A 25470-nucleotide genomic window follows, 5' to 3' on the forward strand; every position below is an offset into this window, starting at 1 on the left:
ACGCTCACACACACTGTAATATCAGTGTATTTAATAAATACATGCAGCAATTTCTGAATAGTTTGTGAAATGCACATTTGTACCATCTCACTGTACAGTTGTCCATGTCGAAGTCAGCACAGATGCCACTATCCAACATCACAGTGCCAAAGCCCTCCATCTCCAGGGTTCCCAGCAGCATGGAAGGCATCAACCATGAGCTGGAGAAAGTCTTCATCAAAGACAACGGAGAGAAAGAGGAGCTAAAGGTACACACACACTCATGAAGCCATACTCAGTACAAATGTTTATCATGAATAAAAATGCATGTCATTTGAGTACTATCAAATAGTGTTTAAGTATATTGTTCTACAGTATACAGTACCTGTAAAATGTATTTTTGTCTAAAAACAATTTAAAGTATTTAATTACACATCTTGATCATAATCAACATACAATATCATTCAAATCCAGTTTTGGGTCTGTAGTTTTTTTTAATGTTTTGAAAGAAGTTTATTTTTACACATTTATTTTTACATAAATACAGTGAAAAAAGTAATATTTTAAAATAGTATTACAATTTTAAATGACCGTTCTCTGAGAGCTACTAAAGCTGCATGATTCTGGATAAATTGAGAATCATGATCTGGTTTCTTTAGAGTTCACAATTCTCCCATGATTCTAAATAGACAACTAAACAATAACATGTAGTCTAATTCTCTAGAGGTAATGACAAAGTGTTAATTGCTGCAGTCTTTTTAAACATATTTAATTCATTTGAATGATTTTTTCTTTTTTTTAATCGAATTGAATTAATGATTCAATTACTTAGTCATAAAGACTTGTTTCATTACTGGATGAATCAGCATTATTGAACGAATCTCTTGAATTTAATGATTCAGTGACATACTTGTTTTTGTTTTACTGATGTAACAATGTCATTTATACAATCTTTATTTTAAGCTTCCAGTTACTTTCAAAAGGTGTTTTGATAATAACTACCATAGACAGTGTTTATAACCGAACTGTAAACTTTTATACCAGTACTCATGTGATACAGTAATTTGACTTATTGTAAGTCAGAAATAATGATTGTGTGTGGTTGAAAAGAAGGTTTCATCAAGTCTTCATTGTCACATGATCCTTCAGAAATCATTCTAATATGCTGATTTGATGCTCAAGAAACATTTCATAGTATTATCAATTTTGAAAACAGTTATGCTGCTTAATATTTTTTAATATATATATATAAAAAAAAAAATTCAGGATTCTTTGAGTAAAAAGTAAAGAACTATATAATATGAAATAAATCTTTTGTAACATTATAAATGTCTTTTGAGTAAAAAAAAACAGTTACACTTTATAATAAGATTTCCTTTGTTATTTTTAATTAACTACATTAGTTAAGATGAAATAACAATGAATAATACTTCTGTTCTATTCTACTTTATTAATCTTAGTTAATGTTAATTTCTACCTTTACTGATAAATATATTAAAATCAAATGCTATATCTGCTAACATTAGTTCATGGTGCATTAACTAATGTTTACAAATGGGACAAATCTGCTCTATTTTATTCTGCTGTTGTACAGTAGAGTGATCACAGAGCACAATTGTTAAAAGACTCTCTCTTTGCCTGGCACTCAGGCGCTGGAGGTTCCTGATGGACGGAGGGCTCCGTTTCCTCCCCAGCAGCGCAGCAGCAGTAGTCGTGGTATAGACACTCAGACCCCATCAGTGCCTGGGCGCTCCAGTAGCTGCTCTAGCCTGTCGCCCTGCCCCTCACCCGCATGCCCACCCCGCTCACATGACGGCAGCCCATACTCCACTGACGAGATGCTGGACGACAGAGACAAAGGTCAAACCTACAGATTAGTGATCAAGCCAGATTGTTGGTCAAGGAGCTATATCAAGTTCATATGATATTTGATAGTTTGCTGTATTATATCATGAGAGTTGGACAGATTCTCAGCTCTGATAATAATCCAGAGTAATTTGAGATTTGTAATTTCTTCCTGCAGACAGCGGCAGCAGTTCTCCTCTGCCTAAGTTCACCTCGTCTCCAAAACCCAACAACAGCTACATGTTCAAACGGGAGCCTCCAGAGGGCTGTGAAAAGATCAAAGTGTTTGAGGAAATCACGTGAGTAGAGTTTTTTCTGTAGTGAGCCTAAAATAGCATACCAGCATGCAGTATGTATAATGTACACAGTATTCAAATGTTCCTTATGCATGGAATTCTCTGTTGACCTACAACATTTGCTAAAATATTCAGTATCCAACCAGAGTATAGCACATAGTGTCTTATACAATGCATTCATTTTGATCCTCCATTTTAAGAGTGATGAATAAATCAGAATATCAAACATCATCTCTTTCTTTAATATATAATTTCAGGAAATTGGATTTAAAATGCAAAACATTAATGCATGAATGAATTTATTTATTTCTGTAATTAAATTACTAATTATTAAACATGCTAATGTAAAACATCAGTGAAGCATGTTTATTGTTGCATATTGTTTCGCAGACTATTTGTTAAGAAATAGCATGCAGGGCTCAACAAAAATGTTTTTATTTTATTTTATTGACACCGTCAGGCCAGTTGTTTAGCTCTTTACATGGCCTGCCAACCTAAATGACAACGATTCGGCTTGGTTTTGCATTTCGTGATTTCACCGTCTGACTGTATGGAACATTCATATTAAATTCATATTAAATTAAAATCATATTAACTTTCAGGTGCTCCTTGGCCACTTTTGACCAAAGAAAATTGTTTTGATTTTTAAAATGATTTTACTTTATCGGAATGTTACAAAATGTGACTCTTGTGGCACTTTTGTAGCTATGTGAACACACACACATAAAAATTGACATAGTTACACTAGTACTATCGCCTTAGAAAATGAATGCGAAATACGAAAATGCAGAATGTTTTTATATATATATATATATATATATATATACAATCTACAAATCAGCCATGATGCGGGGAAAAAAGCACTCCGCAATGAAGGACTTGAACACAAAACATCAAAATAATGATCAATGATGGAAAAATAATTTAATTCTGCTGTAAAGCTGCTCTAAAAAAGAAAATAGTGTCAATATTCAGTTGAAGGGAGTTCAGTGTTGATTCAGTTCTGTGTAAAGTTTATCAATTATGAAATTAGTCCAATTCAGCTATAAGCAGCTCCACAGAAGACAGTAGTGTTGTTTTTCACTTTGCATCAGTTCTTTTGATTCTATTCAGTTCAATAACAAAGTTCAATCAGTTATAAAGCAGCTCTGCAGAAATCAGTGAAATCATCATGCAAATCAATTCAGTTTTGTTCTCATCCAAGACTGTCAGTGCAGTCAAAACAATAATATTACTGAATATTAAAGGAGCTGTATGTAAGATTGTGGCCAAAACCAGTACTGCAATCACTTTCAAATTACTGTAGAGTGGTGTATCCCCTCCCCCTCCTCCCTGACTCGAGGTTGCCAGATCGGCTGCAGGATCCAGCAGGAACGTGACGAGCTGCAGCTGTGGTAACTAGAGCAGAGCTGGCAACCCGGATGCCGCAACACTACTGACTTCGTGATTGGTAGATAGGTGGAGGGTGGAGCATCAGACCAAAACACAACATGACAACATCAACATCAGTTGAGGGCTGCAACTGCACTTTTTAAATGACAATATCCTGGCCAGACTACTGTTGTCAGTGATATAAGTATTTGAAATGTACATGATTTCTTAATGTCTAGTGACATTTCAGGGCCATTTTATGATTAATTGAAATAAATTTCTTACATACAGCTCCTTTAACTGTCCCGATCTAAGCAAGCCAAAGGCAACAGTTGCAAAGGAACGCAAACTCCTATCAGGTGACAGAAATCGTGAAAAAAAAAAAACCTTGCATGTGTAGTATTTAGTTGGCGATACATTAGTATTCCCTTTGGAACATTCTCTTAAATCTGTTTCCTCTCCTTCTCAGGTCCAGACAGTCAGCCACCGTCCCCCTTTTCTCCTGCCCTGACAAAAACAAGGTCAACTTCATCTCCACCGGCTCTGCGTTCTGCCCCGTCAAGCTCCCGGGATCTCTGCTCCAGCACTCCAGCTCCCAGCAGGAGGACGAGGAGAAAGAGGAAACACAGGCCGGACCCAGCGGGTCATGCCCCCTTGCCCAACACCATCACATGCCCACTCAGGTCTCCACCAGCACGAGCACAGACGACCCCCCGGAAGCGCTGGCCATCTCTCCCTCCCAGCAGCAGGAGGCGCCCTCGGAATCGGCCTCGCAGCCTCAGAACTTTGAAGTCAGCTAAACGCGCGCAGAGCCGGTCTCCGTCGCGCCCCCGCCACACACGTTTCGCCCACCCCAAACTTCCTCTTCTCTCTCTGATGGACCCCACCTTTGTGCTGAATCTTCACTATCTGCATGGCATCGCAACTGTGGCCCGAACGAGAATCGCAAATGTAAATGCAGCCGAAGGGTTTGAGCATATGTGGCAATGCCATGCTTTCGTGTCTGGACAGGAACGGCGTCTGAAGAGCTGGACGGAAGGATGCGTTTTGGGAAAAGGACCTTAGAATATGCAAATCAAAAATTCTAATGGCTTCACTGTTATCTTGATAAATGAGTGAGAGTCTCATACGGAAATCTAATTTATTAAATTTGCTTAATGATTAGTTCAATCACATTCCAGATATTCCCGGTTTGCATTTTTTTTTTTCATATATACGGATGTGGATGCGTTCACAGGTCCATCTGATTTGATTCCGCATTCATCTCGAGCAACTGCACAGCTGTTTTCAAATGCAGCTTTGCTTTCGTGTGTGCTTAAAATTTAAGCAAAGTGGCTTTTGTATGAGCACTATAATCAGACAGCGCACAGCGAGGTGTCGCCTTCGAATTCACCGCCGATTTATGAGGAGAAAGACGACTGAAGCTTTCAGCAAGGTCTTAATAGTGTCAGGGGCATGCATTTGAAACTGATCGTATGTTTAACATTAAATTATGTGTCGTGTTCTCTTTCAACATTCACAGTATGAATAAGCTCTCTCTCTATCAATATATCTATATATGAGAAAATCTATATATAAAGAAAAAAGCTTGTTTGAATTTAAAACCGTGTATCGCTGTGTTCTGTACATAATGGGAAATGAGCTGTACTCCACGGGTTGACGACTATCCAGGTTTCCTACCTTCTGATGATATTGCAGAAAGAGAAAAACACAGAATAAGGTTCTTGTTTTCACACTTTGTTGCACAGTGTTCGCCTGCGGCCTCGCTTCAGGTGCATCACTTGCTGTTTAAACTCAGGTAAAAATTCACATTCAGATCCGTCTCATCATTCTTTGCATTCCATGACATTCCATGTTGGGAGGTGCTGTCAGGATGACGTGGCGGAGAGAATTTGATTGGGTCGGACATACTGTGTGTTAAAACCATTAGACAGATCGTACAACCCTCATGGATCAGACTCGCACCCTCACAGTCACTATATGACATATATTATCGTTTAGTAAGACAAACTACTGCCCAGATCACAGGTCTGAGATGTAGAATAATTTTTTTCTGTCTATTATAATACCGTTTAAGTGGCATGTTGAAAAAAAAAAAAAAAACTGATTTTGGTAATAAAATTGTGGGGATATCATAATAAGCCTTTTACATGAATAAAGACAATAAGTTTCAAGAATAAATTGTATAGTTACGAGATTAAATTGTGCCAAAAGAGCAAGAATTTCTTAGTTGGTAAATCGTTACTTAACACCTGTTACCATTACACTTAATTTTTGAATTGTTATACTTTATTAATGTAACATTACAACATTGGTCTCATAACATCTTGTAACTTTATTCTCAAAATCTTCTAAATGTTTTACAATTTTAACATGCCACTAGGACATGCTGCTGATAATTAGTCTAAAATAAAAAGGTGAATCTCACACAACACACACACACAAAATTATAGCTAAAATATAAATATATTACTACTTTAGAACCATTAGCTTCTTTTGGCATTGTGACAAATGACACACAAAAAAACATTTTCATGATCATCATTTTATTAAATTCATCATTTTCATTAAAATAATTTAAAATAATTAAAACAAATGCACTAACTAAACAATTTATTAATACTTTTATGGTAATGAAAATTTGAAGATAAATTAGCTTAATTCTCAAAAAATGTCACACTGCAAAATATCATAATGGACTTAAAATCTTCCTTTTATTTAAGCAATTTTTCTCTTGATTTTATGGACTAATATGACATTGACTGATTTCATGAGATTCACCTAAAAGCTCGGCTTTATACAAGCAGGATACATTTCAGTCATAGAATACCAAGCCTCAAATATTTTAAATCAGTCTATGCCCAAATGTTTTGTCCACAAAAAGAAAAAGAGCATCTATCTGTTCACTTTACCGTGACAACATAAGTACGTGTTTATGATTTTCACCGGTTGTGAATAATAATCAACTTTTTGTCCAGGAACAAGTGACAGGCAAGCATGGTTTGTCAGAAAAGGGTTTTCTTGTCTTAAAGCAGAATTTTTATATGAACCAAGGTCAAACAATATTGTATTGTGCGGTTGCAATCAATTGAATCAAATTAATTTATCCATCTCATAAGACCAACCATTGACAGCCCACATAATATTACATGATCAATACAAAAGGCTTTAAAAGTAACAATGCAACCTTTTATGCTGCACCTTATATCAATATACCAAGTAGTTTATAAAATGATTAAACTCATTTTTGGTAAGTGAAGGGTTTGCAATAATGCTGTTTTGTTTTTAAATGCTTGAATAGTGCATCATTTCATCTCCATTCCATACATGACTAAGGGCCGGTTCACACAGAATGCAGACCAGTAGAACAAAAAACAGCGCAATATATAGAGACACGTTTTTTTAAAAACTGAACTCATTTTAACTTGAGGGTCACGTTTTTAAAATGCTGTGTCATGCACGAGAAGCTGCAAAAGACAGGAGCGCAACGGTTAAAGACGTCCGTCTAGCGCACGCTTACATAAAAAAAAAAAAAAGGAAAAGTAGTGCAGTGGAATGGAAAAAGGCGTTCTGTGTGAACGGCCCCTAAATCTGAAGCCAAATTAGCACAGCCTGTTGATAAAGCCATCGACTGCTATTAAAACCAGCATTGGCAGTTTAAGAGCACATTGCTGGCCTGGGAGATGTGTTTGTAGATCAGGTCAATATGTCAGGCTGACCTGCTGTCTGTTTACACACAATGGCAATAAACCATTTTGTTGTTGTGACTGTACAAACCAGATATGTGTGTGGATTGAGGGCATCATTTGTTTTGAAGGGGAAAAATATTGACTGAGGACAAAGGAAGAAAACTGTTTCTATTCAACAACTGTTTTGGAAGCACTTCACCCACATGGTGATTACTCTTTGCCTATCACCAATTCTAATGTCAAGAAAATGATTTTTAAAGCCTTGTAGCTTTGATTGTTTTCCTGTGGTCTTGCCAAAGTGCTTGGCACAGGCTGCTGAGCTTGCATAAGGTTATACAGTATGCCCGTTGTCTGTGTCTGTATACAAATGACAGTATCAAAAACCACACTTTACACAACTTTTAGCCTTAAGTGGCTAATTGTTTCTTTATTTCAATAATAGGAATCTTGTGTCTTAATTAAATAAAATAATCAGAATTAAAACCCAGTCTCCTCACTATTTTTCCTTAGTAAGTGTTCATATAAAGCAAAATTATTTGTTGGACCTTTTGAAATATCAAAACATGCTTGAAAGGCATAGTATAAATAAAAAAGAAGGTCTACTGTCAGTAGAGTGCAACGGTTGGTGTAGCTCCCTCAGTAGTCAACACGAAACACGAGGTCTTGTTTAAAATACAGGGTTTATTTCTCCAACATATGTCAACCCTCAACCTGTGAGAACTGTGTTGGAAGAGAGAAAAATAAAAGGATAATATACAATGCATGTATGTATGTCTTGAATACAAATTGTGACGTTATTGTTACACACTAGTCAACACAAGCATTCACACGAAACATATGGAAAACCGGATACAAAAGAACATACCTCGTATGCTGCTTTCTACTAAGAGGGGCTAAATCTTTAACGTCTTGGCTTCTGTTGCAGAGCTCTCTTGCCTCCTTCACTAACTTAACGCTTTCAGACGCTAAGCTTGACAAGCCGTCATCAACGTAGAAGTTCTTCTGAATGAACTTGATGGTTGCTTCACTGAAGTGTCCTTATCCTTCGGCTGCGAGGTGCTTGAGTCCATAGTTAGGGCAGCCAGGTGATGAAGCAGCACCAAACAAGTGGACCTTCATCCGAAAGATGGATGGTTTGGCTTCAAGATTTCCATTCTCCCACCACAGGAATCTTAGGTAATCTTGGTCTTCTGCTTTAACGTGGAACTGGTGGAACATGCGTTCTATGTCACACATGATTGCCAGTGGACCTTTCCGGAAACGACACAGAACTCCCACCAAGGTGTTTGTCAGCTCTGGACCGGTCATGAGATGGTCGTTTAAGGATGTCTCTTGAAATCTTGCCGAACAATCGAACACAACACGTATCTTCCCAGGCTTTTGGGGATGATACACCCCATGGTGTGGGATGTACCATGCTGGAGCTTTCTTGATGTCTTCTTCTGGGACCCTTTCTGCATCTCCACGTGTTATGATCTCATCCATGAAGGGCTTGTAGTCTTTGTAGTACTGTTTGTTTCTTTTCAGCTTCCGTTCTAGGCATCTGAGACGGTGGATTACGCACACCATGTTATCTGGTAAGTTGGGTATTTCATTCTTGAATGGCAGCGGCATCTCATAATGACCATTGTCCATGAGCCTGATGCCTCTTTCCATCTTTGACAGGAATCGGAGATCCTCTTGAGAGATGTGGCTGTCCTCCAAAGACCTTTCGACAAAGTCAGATTCCAGCAGCTTGATGACGTCTGCAGGTGAGACTACCTCTTTGACTTGAGTTCTACAGACATAGTGAACTTCGCTTGTGAGGTTTGAAGAGGACTGAAGACCAGGCATCACTTGCCTCCCGATGACCTGGTGACTTACTCCAATTTCATCTCCATAGTCGAGACATGGGTTGCCATAGCCGACTACGCTCCAGCCCAGGTCTGTTCTCTGAGCAAAGGGCTGATTTTCTTTACCAGGCACCACTTGCCTTGGGACAAGAGCTTGAGGACAGTTGTAGCCGATTAACAGGCCCACGTCACAGCTTTGTTGATTAACAGCTTGAGGACAGTTGTAGCCGGTTAACAGGCCCACGTCACAGCTTTGTTGAGGAGCAATCTCGTCTGCGATGTGTTCCAGATGAGGCCATACCTTTGCAGTCTCTGGTGTGGGAATATGCTCTCTGTTTGCAGGGATGAATTCTCTCGAGTAGGTCACTGGCAGAGGAATTTTCTTGTCTGAGTAGAATCCTCTCACTTGTAGTCCAGTCAGTTTCCGACATGACACAACTGTGTTTCTTGAAGCCGATTCTTCCAGGATGAATGTCGTGTCGCTCTGTGTATCGAGGAGTGCATACACAAGAACTTCACGATCCGGCTCGCTTGTGACTGACAACCATACAGGAACGACTGTGGATGTGCGAGTGTCTTTAACATTCTGTATAACTCTATTGGATGTTGCCTCACGTGATGATCTTGCTGCTTTATCTTGTGGCCGATCTATTTTCCTTTCCCTTGACCTGCCACTGTCCCCTGCTCCACTAGGCCGTGTTGACGTCCTTTCTTCCTTGGTGCGATTGTCATGGAGGAAAGCTGGATGTCTTTTTTCACACATATCGCAGATCTTTCTGCTTTCACAGTCCTTTGAGCGATGGCCAAACTTCAGACAGCCGAAACACAATTTCTTCTCTTGAACAAATTTGACTCGCTCTGAAATCATCTCATCCATAAATTTGCGACACTTGTGTAAACTGTGACCTGCCTTCTCACAGAAGACACAGCTTGTAGTAACAGCTTTCTCATCTGAGTTAGTTGCCAATACATTTGCTCCATGACCTCTTGTCTTTGAAACCTTGATCTTCTCACTTTCACTTGGTTTTAGAGCGTGGAGGGATGTTATTGGGTTACAGGCGATTTTGGCTTCACGTGTGAGAAACTTGACGAACTGGCTAAGGCTTGGGAACGTGTGACTTTGTTCTTCCACTTCTATTACCTTCCTATTCCACCTTGAGGTCAGCCAGTCTGAAAGTTTAGAGAGTATTTTCTAGTTTTCGTTGCAGTCGTTGAGTACTTCAAGACCTCTGATCTGAGACATGGCTGCCTCACAGCTGCGAAGGAAGTCAGCGAGTTCTTGAGGTTCCACACTTCCCTTGGAGCTTATCTTGGGCCATGTATCGAGCTTATCTCTGAAGGCCTTAGCGATAAGGAATGGATTGCCGTATCTCTCTTCTAGGATGGTCCACGATGCACAATAAGCTGACTCTGTGCCTAGCAAGAAGTAGCTTTCAATGGCCTTTTTGGCTGGTCCACCCACATACTTTCACAGATAGTATATTTTCTCTTCAGCTGGTATGTTTTTCCTGTCAATAAGTGTCTGAAAGGAGACTTTCCAGTTGTTGAATCTGAGTGGGTAGCCGTTGAACGTTGTTGGTTCAGGTACGGGAAGACGACTCGCACTGATGGACTCTGCGAATGCTCTAACAAGAGCTGCAGTATTGTCTTCTTGTTTTGGTTGTGTCAGAGAGTGAGGTGGGGAGCGATGCTGCAATAGGCTACTTTCATGCTTGACTTCCTCATTCTCCTTCAGAGGGACACATTGATGGAGCAGCCCAAATATTTCTTCATCTGAGCATTCACTTCGTTCATATACTTGCTGTCTCGCCTTTGCAGCCTTTAGCTTCTTAATTGTCTCCAGTCTTTCTAGTTGTCTGCGCTTGGCTTCCAGCACCCCTTGTCTTTCTGCATTTTCAACCTCTTGTTTGGCTCGTAAATTGGCTGCTTCAGTTTCGAGTCTTTCAAGTTCTGCGATATGACGTTCTTGCTCTAGCAGTACCTTTAAACCTTCACCTGTGAGTACAGTGCTGGACTGGGACAAAAAATCGGCCCGGGCATTTTGGCCCAGACTGGCCCACTACATATGATCATAAACACAACCGAACTTTGCACTCCCTTGAATATGTATACCAACTCCTATAAAAACCACTAATGTCATAACATAAGTGAATAGGAGTGAGTAAGAGTTAACAGATGAAATAACTACTAAGTTGAACTATAGGCCTACTCCTCAGTGATGAATGCTAAAACAAGTTATAAGCTGCATTGGTATAGCAATAGCGTTTTTTCCCACAGGATTTTGGGAAATCTGCGGTGAGTGCACCTCTGTCCCTCTAGGGGGGTTCGGGGGCATGCACCCCCGTAAGAAAATGTTGTGCTTTTTAATGTTAAATTCATCAATCTGGTGCACTTTGAGAGTTCAAAATAGAGATCTCCAACCCATATTCAGTGTCCAAATTGAACAAAGAAAAACTCAAAACTCTTTTAGTTGTGATATAGTGTCTGTCTACATTATACTACTATATAATAATAGTTATAATATTATGGCCAGTCCAGCCCTGTGTGAGTATAAAGGCAGGGGTGCGTTTAACTTTTGGAGCCAAGGTGTGCCGACCTTTTTTCCCTTTTTTATATATATTATTTTGTTGAGCACCCAACTTGAGCGTTTTACTGTGGAATACCGTAAGTTAGGCTACTGCATATAAACACCAGACAGATACATGATATATGAAACAGATGTGCTTTACTCATCTCACTTGCACAAAATAAATGCAGTAATATAAAGCATAGAAACGCACAGGTGAAATACACTGAAAATGATATGCATTTAAAAAGTTGGTCGGGTTGAAAACGTATCTCTCTGGTAATGGAACTCAACTCGGTCGCTGTTGTCTCTTGCTCTCGCTGTCTCCCGCTCTCGCGGTCAGATCACCATAAGTTTTCGCCGGAAGTATTTGCCCACACACTAAAGTACGAACGTCAACGGTCATCATATTATGCACGTAGCAAATTCACTGCAGTCGGACATGGGAGATTCGCGCTCGTAAATTGTCAAATTGGCCATAACTTTTAATTCGTTGCTGCCAACTGGGGTGGCAAGGCTTTCTTTTAGAGTGGCATTTGCCACCCTATGCCACCCCGGTAGATCCGCCCCTGGTGCGGACACAAAATCGGCGCTAGTTCCGCTTCTACGGTCTATTATTTTTCAGGTAGGAACCAAAAAACAGCAACAAACCCAACTAAAACTGTGAGGCAGTTACAGTTGGTTCCAGAAGTTAAAAAAAATCCTTTAATTTTCTCCATAGAAAAATAGATTTTTAACAATAACTTAATCCTTTAAAGACAAACCTGTTGTAAGCTATGGGCTGTTCGATAGTATATACTTCTGCAGAAGCCATCAACTTGCATTATTTCAACTTATTTTTTAAATAATCAGTTAATACCGGAATTCCTTGTGAAAAACTACATTAACCATGATGCTGTAAAGAAAATTCGCCAATCAGAGTTGCGGGGAGCTATAAATGCATTTACCACTCCAATGAAGCATCATGAAAGATGTAAAAGAGTGAGTCTCCCTCTTAAACTACTTAAAGTAACACTATGTAGTTTTTCAACCTTCATAATATATTTCCAAGACCCTTGTGATGGTACATCGACTTACAATAGGTTAAATGACACGTCAGCCATAGCCTGACGTGGTCTGTATCGCTTTTACTTGCACTATGTAACTTCGGGTTTCGGGTAGTAACCAGAGCACAAAAAGAGCTACAAAATTCGACTGCTTTACGGAATATGTCACTTCCCCCACCACTTCCTCAAATTGTCTGTGGCCATTGTTGATTCCAAAGCCGGTGCTGGATAAACAGCGAGCATGCGCGTGCGACAGTAGGCTGCGGTAGGCTAAATTATTTACGACAGCGGTAATGGACAATTCCGCTTCCAACCTGTAGGGCGACCGCAGAGGAAAAGTTCCTTTGTGTTGCTTTAAAGGTGGGGTATGTGATTTTCTTTTTTGACCATTTTTTCAAAATCACTTGAAATCCTATTCCTAACCCACTTACAGCCACTGAGTTAGAAGCACTGAAATGAAAATGAAGCAATTTAATCATCTGTGGAAAGGGCAGGACTCGAAAAACTCCAGCCAATCATTTGCAAGACCACTTAGAATCATTGGACAGTAAGTGCGTCAATCAAACGGTCTACCATACCCCTATCCCCCTCGCTCACGTGTCCCCTTCATGCGCATACTCAAAGCTCGTGACCCAGTCACAGTAAGTGCAAGTCGCCCCGGTACAGAGAGAGAGAGAGAGTAAGTGCAAGTTGCTTCCATTTGTGCATGATTGCGCGTCCCTGTTCTTCGAATGGGTGGAGTCAGGGCCAGCGTTGGAGAAAAGAAGGTAGAACCTTTTGAGTTGTGTAGTTTCAAAATCTGCCGGCCATTTTGCAAATCCCATACCCTACCTTTAAATGTTTTTATATATCTACATATGCAATAAACATAAAATGTTTCTATACATAATCGAAATCTTTAAATCAATAGTTTTATATTTTTCTGCCGGTTTAAATGTGACCAGAACTTCATGTCATTACGAAACATTACTTTCTTCTGTGAAACACAAAAGGAGAAATTTTGAAGAATGTTCATGCAAATATTTTCCATGCAATGATAGCATGTTAGTGACCAGAGGCTTTTAAGCACCAAAATTGACAAAAAAGCAGCAAATGTACAGTTGGTTCATGTGAATTGTGCACTCTACACTCTTAAAAATAAAAAGGGGCTTTTCACAGCAATGCAATTAAAGAACCCTTTTTGTGTGTGTGAAGAACATTATTAATCTAAGAAAACATTTTCTACTATAAAGAATATGGGCAATGTGTAACGGTGGCTGCCCCAAATCAAATTTGATTTAATAAATGTAAATTTAAATCACATTATGAAATAAATGTTTTTCTCCAAAACACGTTGGCCACAATTATTGGTACCCCTAGAAATTTTTACGAGTAAAATATCTCTGAAGTATATTCCCATTTGCAGGCACACTATGCAGGAATTCCGTTTTTGTCAAACAGCGACCCCTAGAGTCGCTGTGGAGTACTTGTATTTAACGTTACTGTCGTAAATGCCACTCAAGCAGAGCGTCTGCCATAGACTGGTCTCTGCACTCACGGCTGATACCCCTTTGAAGCTGTTATATTAAGGTGCAAATATTGCATAGTGTGCCTTTAAATAAGAGATCTAGCGCTAAATTGTGTTTTGAACTCAACCTGAGCGCTCGTGTCCGCTGCTATCAGTGTCATGGATACATAGTGTCTCTTGTGGCGGCGCGCACGCAGTCTTCACTCGGACGCGCTCTTCAATCTATCGCCGTTGCGGAGACTATCTATTCATTCCGGTGAAATCACAAAATAAAATGCACACAAATTTAGAGGTCTTTAGAATCGCGTGGAAAGACAGTATGTCACGTTATAAAAAAGCTCTAAAAGCAGCCAGGGCTGAGCATCTCCGCAAGCTAATAGAAAATAACCAAAATAATCCAAGGTTTTTATTTAACACCGTGGCTAGACTAACAAATAAACAGACATCACCCGAGCAAATTATTCCGTTACAGTATAGCTGTAATGATTTTATGAACTACTTCAATGAGAAAATAGAAAGCATCCGAAACACAATTGTAAATGTACAATCCTCTATGGTGTCTTATGATTCAGCCTCAATTATCGCCCCTCAAGAACAACTACACCGCTTTACAACTATAGGACAGGAAGAGCTAAATAAACTTATCATTGCATCTAAACCAACAACATGTTTATTAGATCCAATACCAACTAAATTTCTGAAAGAAGTGTTACCTGTAGTGGAAGAGCCTCTTCTTAATATTATTAACTCGTCTTTATCTTTAGGTCATGTTCCAAAAATATTCAAGCTGGCAGTAATAAAACCTCTCATTAAGAAACCGCAATTAGATCCAAATAACTTAGCAAATTACAGACCGATTTCAAATCTTCCATTTATGTCTAAAATACTAGAAAACACTGTGTCCGCTCAATTGTGCTCTTTCATGCAAGAAAATGAGATATATGAAAAATTTCAGTCAGGATTCAGACCGCATCATAGCACAGAAACTGCGCTAGTTAAAATTACAAATGATTTACTTTTAGCTTCTGACCAAGGCTGTATCTCAATATTAGTTCTACTCGATCTTAGTGCTGCGTTTGACACTATCGATCATAAAAAACTCTTGGATCGACTACAAATCTACACTGGTGTTCAGGGACAGGCATTAAGCTGGTTCAGATCATATTTATCAGACCGTTACCATTTTGTTTGTTTAAATGGGGAAAAATCGAAGATAACGTCAGTAGACTATGGAGTGCCGCAAGGATCGGTGTTAGGCCCTCTGCTATTCTCAATATATATGCTGCCACTTGGTAATATTATAAGAAAACATGGAATTAATTTCCACTGTCATGCTGATGACACTCAATTATATATTTCATCACGGCCAGATGAAAACACTAACTCATCAAAATTGACAGAGTGTCTTAAAGATATAAAATGCTGGATGACGCATAATTTCCTGCTACTGAATCCAGATAAAACGGAGGTATTACTTGTTGGTCCAAAAAACTATCCACAAAACCACTTACAATACAACTTTAATATAGAAGGATGTCCTGTTACTTTATCCTCTACGGTAAAAGACCTGGGAGTTATACTAGACCACAACTTGTCTTTCGAAAATCATATTTCATATGTTACAAGAACAGCCTTTTTCCATCTTAGAAACATTGCTAAATTACGTAAAATGCTATCTGTTTCCGATGCTGAAAAGTTAGTTCATGCATTCATGACCTCGAGACTAGATTACTGTAATGCTTTATTAGCTGGTTGTCCTGCATCCTCAATAAACAAGCTACAGTTAGTGCAAAATGCAGCTGCTAGAGTTCTTACTAGGTCAAGAAAATATGATCATATAACACCAATTTTATCATCTCTACACTGGTTACCTATCAAGTTCCGTATCAATTACAAAGTACTATTACTGACCTATAAAGCCCTAAATGGTTTAGCTCCTGTGTATTTAATGGACCTTCTATCGCCCTACAATCCATCGCGTTCTTTAAGATCACTAAATTCGAGGCTTCTAGTCATTCCTAGGATATCTAAGTCCACTAAAGGAGGGAGGGCGTTCTCACATTTAGCTCCTAAACTCTGGAATAGCCTTCCTGATATTGTTCGAGGCTCTGACTCGCTGTCCCAGTTTAAAACTAGATTAAAGACGCATCTTTTTAGCCAAGCATTTACATAATGCTTACCTTTTATAATACTGCTGAATCAGATCAAATGCATTTAATACTATAAAACTTGAAGAGACTGTAGGTTATCTGTATAGGTTGCATAGTATTTGCAGTCATTACGTTCCTGTGTATATTGCGTGAATGACGGGTGGTTGGGCAGATATTGTGTTGCGGTAGGTAGTATGCCATACGGAACCGTTGTCCACTGAAACTGCCTATTCACGCACCAGTGGGGCTCGACAGCCTTAGTCAACGGGTTGGCGCGTATGGTTGGGCTGCGGAGAGATTGTGAGATTGTGGTTAGGTCTCAGCAGCAGGAGGGACGTAGAGGTCAGTAAGCTGGGCTGAGTAGAGTGGGGGACGGAGGGGGGTGATTTTGGGACGCAAGAGTCACTGTCTTCATGTTTTGTCATTTACGCCTGTGTTATGGAAATCATCATTATGAACAGCAGCTACGCTAATTATTTTCCCTTTGCTTTTCTGCTGTTATCTCGGGACGCGAGTCCCGAGAAAATGGCGTTCATCAGCTCCAGTTTGTATCCAGCCTCTCACGGAGACTTCAGATGCTCCAATCACAAAGCCTATGAAGTGACGACTCAACACGGGCGATATGGACTCTCTATGGTGGACGGCACTGATCCTCAACAACTCGTCTTAAGACCGGCGTGCATACTTGGACTTCCAAAAAATACTCTAAATGTTCCGATCCAATCTGACTTGCAATGCTGCCCGAATCATGCACTGTTCCTTCGTTGGCCAGAGGAGAACTGGCCCCCCGACTGAGTCTGGTTTCTCCCAAGGTTTTTTTCTCCATTCTGTCACCTGATGGAGTTTTGGTTCCTTGCCACTGTTGCCTTGGCTTTTGGCTTGCTTAGTTGGGGACATTTAACATTTAATATTCAATAATATTATTGATCTGCCTTACTTAAGGTGGACGTTGACGCAATTTCTTTTAGAAACAAACTTTGTTATATTGTTTTCATGTTATCACTGTGAAGCGCTTTGATACAATCTGTATTGTAAAAAGCGCTATATAAATAAAGGTGACTTGGCTTGACTTGACAAACTTAGAAATATTTACTTACTAGTCCATCAACAAGATCGCCAGGTCAGCATCACTGCTTTTTAGCTCGCGCCAACGAGTGAAAGCCCGACCGAGTGGGACTCTTGTCCGGTTCCTCACGCGGTCAGATTTTCTTTTCCTTTTCCTAGTCTCTTCCGACCGCGATTTCTTTGCCTTTTCCATCGTCGAGTATCACGTCTGAAATGCGTGCAAGTGTCTTCATGCTTTAAATGTTGTTGTTGATGTGTGTGACGTCGTTGCCGTAAAGCATGTCGTGATTCTCGCGAGATTTGTCGGGGGCGCTCCTCTCAAACTTGCATTGCTGGTTTTTCCAGCGGCGTCCCCCCCAAGCTTTACTACCAGGATGATTCGCTCTACTATGAGTTTGTTTACCACAGAAATGACTTTGAAGCTGTTATATTAAGGTACAATTCTTGCGTAGTGTGCCTTTAATATTTACCTTTTTTAGCACACCAGGAGGACTAGGAACATGAAATTGTCCAGCCATGACTTATTGTTTCACAGGAGTTTAAATATGAGGAAACACTGTGCAGAAGATGACTGGCTTCTTTGATTAAGATAGTTTGAGGATCGTTAAGTAGAGCTCACAGCGGGTGATCGGGCAGAATCACACAAGATTTCTTCATTGAAAGTATTTATTGAATTTAAAACTGCATGATTGAATATGCACATTGACGTGTGTGTGGTTCTGAAACAAATAAGAAGAAATAAAACAAACATAATTAGTTGAATGCAAATGAATGCTTATGCAGCAAACCTCTATTTGTATTAACTGTATCCTATTCTAATAATATAGCAAGAATAAAATACAATAATATTTTAACATAACCGAAACTGGCATTAACAGAATGAAAAAGGCTGTTCTGTGGATCTGTGGATCTAAACAACTACAACAATAACAATTAGAAAGGATAAACCATTAGCAATACAGTGACACCCTCTGCTGGTCACATAAATAACTAAACCAAGCCGCTCCGAGAGGTGTCACGTGATGACCAGTGTACTGTATATGCGGGAGGCGCGCGCCCTATAACCGATTAACTGGATTGAAGGAAAATATCCCCACGATAGCTTACAAACTATGCACAGAAAGTGCTTAACTGGTATTTCACAATGTGTAACCAAAGAATAATGCCCGAGTGGCAACTTATACATCAATAGAAAGAAGCATCACGACACGAGGCTGTAGCCACATTGAGATGTGCCTTAATTAGCTCAAATTATGCATAGGGAATTTCAATAATTAATCATGAATATGATTAATATATTGCATATTACAGTTAAATTATCGAAATTGAAAATAGATCGATTGTATATATGAATGATCAATCATAACGAATTATAATTCCTCATTCATATATCAATGGTCTCATTACAGATCGATTATATGAGATAACTTTAAGGGAATCAATTGGCTATCAAACAATCGGTTTGTCCAGCAAACGGCTGTAAGATTAACCCATCAATTAATTCAACAACGTTATCCCTTTTTATAAACTCCAAGAAATCTCAATGTTCCGGCCGTGAACATTAATTTTCAGGTGTTTATAAAATTAGACTACCCAACGTAGTCAACGATAAAGCTTTTGTAGCTGTAGGATCGCATTTCATTGACTGGTAAATGAGCACTTCAGGATCAATCAAGAATATGGTTTTAATAATTGAAACTACGGATACAGAATTCTACATTTGAACACAGGATACATGTATGTACAGTTAAACAGTAAAACTAACGAGACAGACGAATAACAAACAGGAGTGAGAGAGAGAGAGAGAGAGAGAGTAAGAAGATGAGAGATCTTCTAGTTTGGCAAAATTCATCACAGACAGAACCTTTTTAGACACCAAGAATCAACAGATCTTAAATAAGCATAGTAAAACGGATACTTGCACAGGTACAGCTCTTGGGTGTGACTGATCTGAAAAGGGCGTGTGCGTGTATCTCTGTCATGTGGATGCCGAGCGTTCGGGTTCGTCCAGCGAGCGCGGCGTGTTTGAATGTCCTTGTAGGTGAAGCTTGCCAGTCTGGCTGTGTTCATTTTCTTCGCGAGAAGACATGAACAGAGGAGACTTCGAAAAAGATAAAATAAACTTGAAGAAAACAAAAAGAGAAACGATGGATCATCACACTAAGGCGAGGTCCAGATGCACGAGGAGTCACATGATGAAGCCACAAAGAGCAGGAAGAGCCAGGGAGTTTAGGCAGAGAGTTTTCAGGAAGCTTTCAGAAGCGTTTTTCAGAAGAAGGGGAGAAGGGAAGCTCGGCGCGTCTCTTTAAGGACACTTAGGTTCACGCCCCTTCTGGCATGAAGGCACCAATCAGCTGGGAGAAAAGTGCCCGCGGAAGATTCCTCTTTGTCTTGTCAGGATCATTTATGATGGTATAACATTTTGTCATTCCTACCCAGAAAGATTGTACAAACCGGACCATAGATTTTACAGTAATATCCTATGTATGACTGGTTCAGTCAAAACAAGACGGTCAAACAGCTACCAGACATGGCAGGTAAAAGTAGAAGAACATAGTTACATTCATATGCAGAATTACAAGCATTTTAAAGTTTCTTCACACGACTATAAAGCCATAATACCTGCTACCATGACCTAGGAAATATCAAATTCATGTTTATGCATTTCTTAAGTGGTTATACTTATAGACAATATAAGATTGCAGAGTCTATTCCTCTTTCTTCATCAGAATTCAAGTGGGAGCCGTGATTTTCCCTTGGAATTCCTTTTGGGAGTCATAAAGTTTTATGACCTTGCAAGAGGGAGAGTTATAGAATCTTTCTTTAGAAATAAACTTAAGGTTCGAAGTTACAGAACAGTTCAAATTACATCTATAGAATAAGACAAAACTAATTAGATATGCATGCATACAGGACGGTCGTTTGTGTGCGGGTATGCGTGGATGTGATTGTTCAGTCAGCGTTTTCTCCGGGGAATCCTGTGTGTGCGGATTTAAATTGACAATGCTCGTCTTGTCATCTTCGTAGGAAACCCTCGGGGCGCTCTCCGCGTGATCTCGCCAAAGCGGGGCTCTTGGTCAAATGTCTTTTGGTGGTAAACAAAGTCTTCTTTGACTTAATCATTAGAGAGAACTGCCGTGTGTGCGAATTGTAGTCAGTGACTCAATCAAGTCCGAACAACACTTCTTTGTGTCACAGCCAAAAAGAAGGGTAGAGTTGATTGTGGTTGATTAAATTAGCTTCCAGTAATTTTAATCCACTGACCAGGATTTGCTAATTCCGAACCTTTGGCCGGATACCCGTCAGTGTCGCTACAAGGCCTAGCCGAGCAGGAAAGCCTGAGCTTACATTTAGCAACACTAAACAGACGAAACACTACCAATCTAACCTTTGCAATGACAGTAAAAGAACAACAAAATACAGATTCTTACTTGTAAAGACGCACACAGCCGCCTTTACGTATTTCGAAGCTGAGGAAGTACTGCCTCGTCTGGTGCGCAGAGCTGAGGGAAGTTCCTAACGCGGAGGAGAGGAGTAGCATAGCAATGGACACCATCAACATCTACTCGCACCGTCTGTTTATCCAAGCCTTCAAGGGCCTACTTGTCCTGCCTTGACCTCCTACTGGCCTTTTCGCTGCGCCATGGGAGGAGCCCCGAAGGTGGTGAAAAGACAGCGTTGTTCGATAAGGTACTGCTTTAGAGTATTGTAATGTCTGTATTTGCTCTGCAGTGCTTTGAAGGGATACGTGTGCTGGCCTAGACCGAGCTTGGGTGCGGTAAAGGCTCCTTGGATGTTGTATACCATGGCTGGAGAACAGGCTGGAGAGATGCTAAATGAGACTTGTCTGACGGTACGCATGTCTGATGGTACGCAGAGGCAAATCCTCGGGTTGGCCTTCAAGTCCCAGTTGTTGGACAGCCAGTTGGGGGAGCAGGGTGTGTTCAGAGCCGTCGTCTAGCACAGCGTATGTCTCCAGAGTCTGGTCACCATGGCGGAGGATAACTTTACTGACCTTAAAGGGGAAATGAAGCAGTCAGTCAAGTTTACATAATTTACAAGATGGATTACCACTATATTCAAAAATTATATAAGAAACATGACAAATGTTAACATATAAAAGAAAAAAGAAACACCGTTATATCTTTCGAGCGGCAAGGGCGCCGCCATTGTGCAGTATTATAACTGGTGACGTCACGGGGTTGGTTGGCTCTGTGCTGAGTTCAGTAAAATACAGTGAAAGATGCATGTAAGCTGGTCGATCCAGCGAACAACTAACGTTAGGTACAGTCATTGTTAGCTAACAGATGTAAGCATGAACTAGCTAATGATAACTTAGTGTTTAGCTAGTGAACTTTATTAGTACCAGACAAAAAGACGATCGACGTCTAACGTTAACAAACTGCACATGGAAACATTGTTCGTGATGTCTGAAATCATATTCTTGTTTCTTGTCAAAACCATGGTCAAGATCAGCGTCTTGACAGCAGATGGATCGTGCTATCGTGGCGTAATAATATGTTTGGTTGTAAAATGTATTACCTGAATGAAATGAAATCGAATGTGTCGTCCTGTGGAATCATTCATTCACAGACAGCATACGAAGATGTTCAACTAATAAAGATCTTCATCGCTGGCAAACAATTTGATAGATTTGCTTTCACTAGACTGTACTGTAGGTCCATGGCCACTTCATCCAACGCTCTTGATGTTCTTAAATCTTCCTGTTACAACTCCGAGTCGAGTGTGAATTGAAAGCGTGTAAGTGATTCAGTGCGTGCAGAGAACTGAACAGATCATTCAAACTGATTCGCGAACCGATTTAGACAGATCTGCCAACTTGTTTGATGAAGTTTTTGAACAGAATCGACAAAAAAAAAAGTGATTCATTTGTAAATTGAGCATCGCTCGTGCCCATAAAAAAAGATACAGCGCGCTTGGAATAAACTGCGCATTTAACAACATGTTTGCATTAAAATAAAGTGCGCCGTTTGCATCCCTGCATATAACGAGATTTGGGCCATTTGGGCTGTATCTTTTTTTATGGGCACGAGCGATGCTCAATTTACAAATGAATCACTCTTTTTTTGTCGTTTATGTTCAAAGACTTCATCAAACAAGTTGGCAGATCTGTCTAAATCGGTTCGCGAATCAGTTTGAATGATCTGTTCAGTTTTCTGCACGCACAGAATCACTTACGCGCTTTCTATTCACACTCGACTCGGAGTTGTAACAGGAAGATTTAAGAACATCAAGAGCGTTGGATGAAGTGGCCATGGACCTACAGTACAGTCTAGTGAAAGCAAATCTATCAAATTGTTTGCCAGCGATGAAGATCTTTATTAGTTGAACATCTTCGTATGCTGTCTGTGAATGAATGATTCCACAGGACGACACATTCGATTTCATTTCATTCAGGTAATACATTTTACAACCAAACATATTATTACGCCACGATAGCACGATCCATCTGCTGTCAAGACGCTGATCTTGACCATGGTTTTGACAAGAAACAAGAATATGATTTCAGACATCACGAACAATGTTTCCATGTGCAGTTTGTTAACGTTAGACGTCGATCGTCTTTTTGTCTGGTACTAATAAAGTTCACTAGCTAAACACTAAGTTATCATTAGCTAGTTCATGCTTACATCTGTTAGCTAACAATGACTGTACCTAACGTTAGTTGTTCGCTGGATCGACCAGCTTACATGCATCTTTCACTGTATTTTACTGAACTCAGCACAGAGTCAACCAACCCCGTGACGTCACCAGTTATAATACTGCACAATGGCGGCGCCCTTGCCGCTCGAAAGATTTAACGGTGTTTCTTTTTTCTTTTATGTTAACATTTGTCATGTTTCTTATATAATTTTTGATTATAGTGGTAATCCATCTTGTAAATTATGTAAACTTGACTGACTGCTTCATTTCCCCTTTAAGAAGCACACGATGGCCCTGCGGTGGCTTGCCAATGTATAGCACTTGGTCTGCACTTGGTACAGACAAAGGTTTGCTCTCACTGGACCTCACCTGGTCAGGCCTTCTCTCAGCTTTGTCAGTCTTTTCTGGACTTCTCTCGCTGACATCGTGCAGAGCGAGCAAGTGTCTGCTGTTGCATGTTTTACAGCACATCTTCAGATCACATTCAGCTGATCTGTGTTCTCTGCCGCATCGCCAACATCGGTTGTTGTCCTGAATCCAGTTACGTTTCTGGGTGGCGCTGAGCAGTTTGAAATTTGCGCAACTATTCAGAGTGTGCTTGTAATTCTCACAGAATGGGCAGAACTTTTTTGCATCTAGACTGGTTGGAGGAGTGGATTTGGCCGGGTCCTTAACCGATTTGGGTTCAGCATGAGGACTGAGGCCCTAGGTGACGACTTGACAGTACGCTTGGAGTCTCTGGGCTTAGGTCCGGTGTCCTTTCTCAATCGATATTGTGCGATATCCTCCTGGATCTGGAGCTCGTATTCCAACCAATCTGCTAGGTCCAGAAGAGTAGGAATGGGAATGCGGAGAGGGTGGATGTAGCACCTGAAACTGGACCTCAGGTCGTGCGGAAGCTTACCCAGTAGACGGGTGACATGAGAACCGCAGTCCAGCTCAGCTTGCCCCTTTAAACCGAGTTGCTCCAAAATGCACACCAGGGATCTGACGTTCAGGGCGAACAACCTGAATGACTTGATGTCTCCACTCTGAATGTTGGGGCCATCCATCAGTTCAGCAATACGCTGAAGGGCGAGTTGGTGTGGCTGCCCATACTGTTGGTTTAAAGCTGCCATAGTGTCAGTGAAGGGGTAATCAGAATTGCTGTAAGAATCTGCCACCAGCAATGCTTCCTCCAGCTTCAGATGATCCACTAATATCTGGAACTTGAAACGTTCAGTGGCATCTCTAGGAAGGAGATTGTCTAGGGCAATACGGAGTCTCGCAAAGTCTCTTGGGTTTGGACGGTTGAAGTTCGGGATTGTAGGAGTGGGCCCTCTGTATGTTCTTTCCTGTCCACCAGGGGGAGTCACGGAGCGCCGGCACCTGGGCTTGTGCCGAGGTGAAGGGGGACTACGTCTCTCACGCCGGTCTGGAGTGTAGCGGCGTGCAGGAGAGTAGTCACCTCGGCGTGATGGTTCTCTGTATTCTCTGAAGGAATAACAAGAATCTCTATAGCTGGCGTGGCTCTCAGGTGAGCGGCGGTGACTGGACTGCTCATAATTATAATGAGAACTGTAGCGCCCTTCCCTGGACTCATAGCTTCGGTGCTTGTTGCGTACTAGCTCAGGGGAGTGCTTAGGTGAGGGAGAGTCATACCTGGTTGATTCCCTGTAGTCCGTTGTCTCTCTGCTGTAGCCATGACGACTGTCCGAGGACCGTTGTGTCTCCCTGTCGCGGAAGTAGACTGATTTATACCGGGTTGAAGCACCTCCATAATTCAACCCTTCTCGGTAAAGTCTATCTCTGGCCGTTACAGTACGTGCCTCTGAACGGGAAATACTGGGCTCCGCTCTGGCTCTGAGCTGCTCGTTCTGTATTTTCAATTCCTCCATTAATGCTAGGAGATCTTCCCTTTCACGCTCTATTATGTGGCACTCCCTTCTCCACTCATCTGCAGAAGATTCCCATTTATCGGTATCTGACGGTCGCGCTGGGCTGTGGTGCAGCTGACCTTCTGGGGATGCAGAGCGTGATTCAGGTCTGCTGTGGTCCTCTTCGTCTTGCCGCTCTCTGGACTGTGACTCAGAAGACTTCTGGATTTGAGATCTGGACGGGAGATCAGACAAATCATAATCTTGCAAGTAGTTAGGGAGGGACCGCTGCCTCCTAGATCGTGCACTAGACTCTTTATCCGAGGTGGTAGACATCTTGATCCGCAGCAGGCTCTGGCTCCGGATCGAAGGACCACTTTGTGCAGAAGAGGACTGGCTTCTTTGATTTAGATAGTTTGTGGATCGTTAAGTAGAGCTCACAGCGGGTGATCGGTCAGAATCACACAAGATTTCTTCATTGATTTCCATTGAAGAACACGCTGTGGCAGGTGAATTTTCTATGTTGCCTTCTGGGCGTCGTTATGCGCTTCCTGTGTGTAGGACGAACCGCTACTCCAAATCTTTCATCCCTTCTGCGATTAAA

At 40.8% G+C, this 25470-nt stretch overlaps 1 protein-coding gene across 1 annotated transcript in view; it reads left to right on the forward strand.

The window, feature by feature from the left end:
- The window catches only part of glcci1a (glucocorticoid induced 1a), a 34906-nt gene extending 30410 nt beyond the window's left edge, over positions 1 to 4496 (forward strand). The window contains exons 5-8 of the mRNA XM_056254519.1: positions 99 to 248; positions 1629 to 1839; positions 2003 to 2123; positions 3961 to 4496. Of these exons, the coding sequence (XP_056110494.1) occupies positions 99 to 248; positions 1629 to 1839; positions 2003 to 2123; positions 3961 to 4291 (813 nt within the window). The 3' untranslated portion in view covers positions 4292 to 4496. The remainder of the gene's footprint in view (positions 1 to 98; positions 249 to 1628; positions 1840 to 2002; positions 2124 to 3960) is intronic.
- The last annotated feature ends 20974 nt before the right edge of the window (positions 4497 to 25470 follow it).

Source organism: Rhinichthys klamathensis, unplaced genomic scaffold (genome assembly GCF_029890125.1).
Source record: "Rhinichthys klamathensis goyatoka isolate OS25496 unplaced genomic scaffold, OSU_Roscu_1.1 h1tg000111l_1, whole genome shotgun sequence".
Lineage (NCBI taxonomy): Eukaryota > Metazoa > Chordata > Actinopteri > Cypriniformes > Leuciscidae > Rhinichthys > Rhinichthys klamathensis.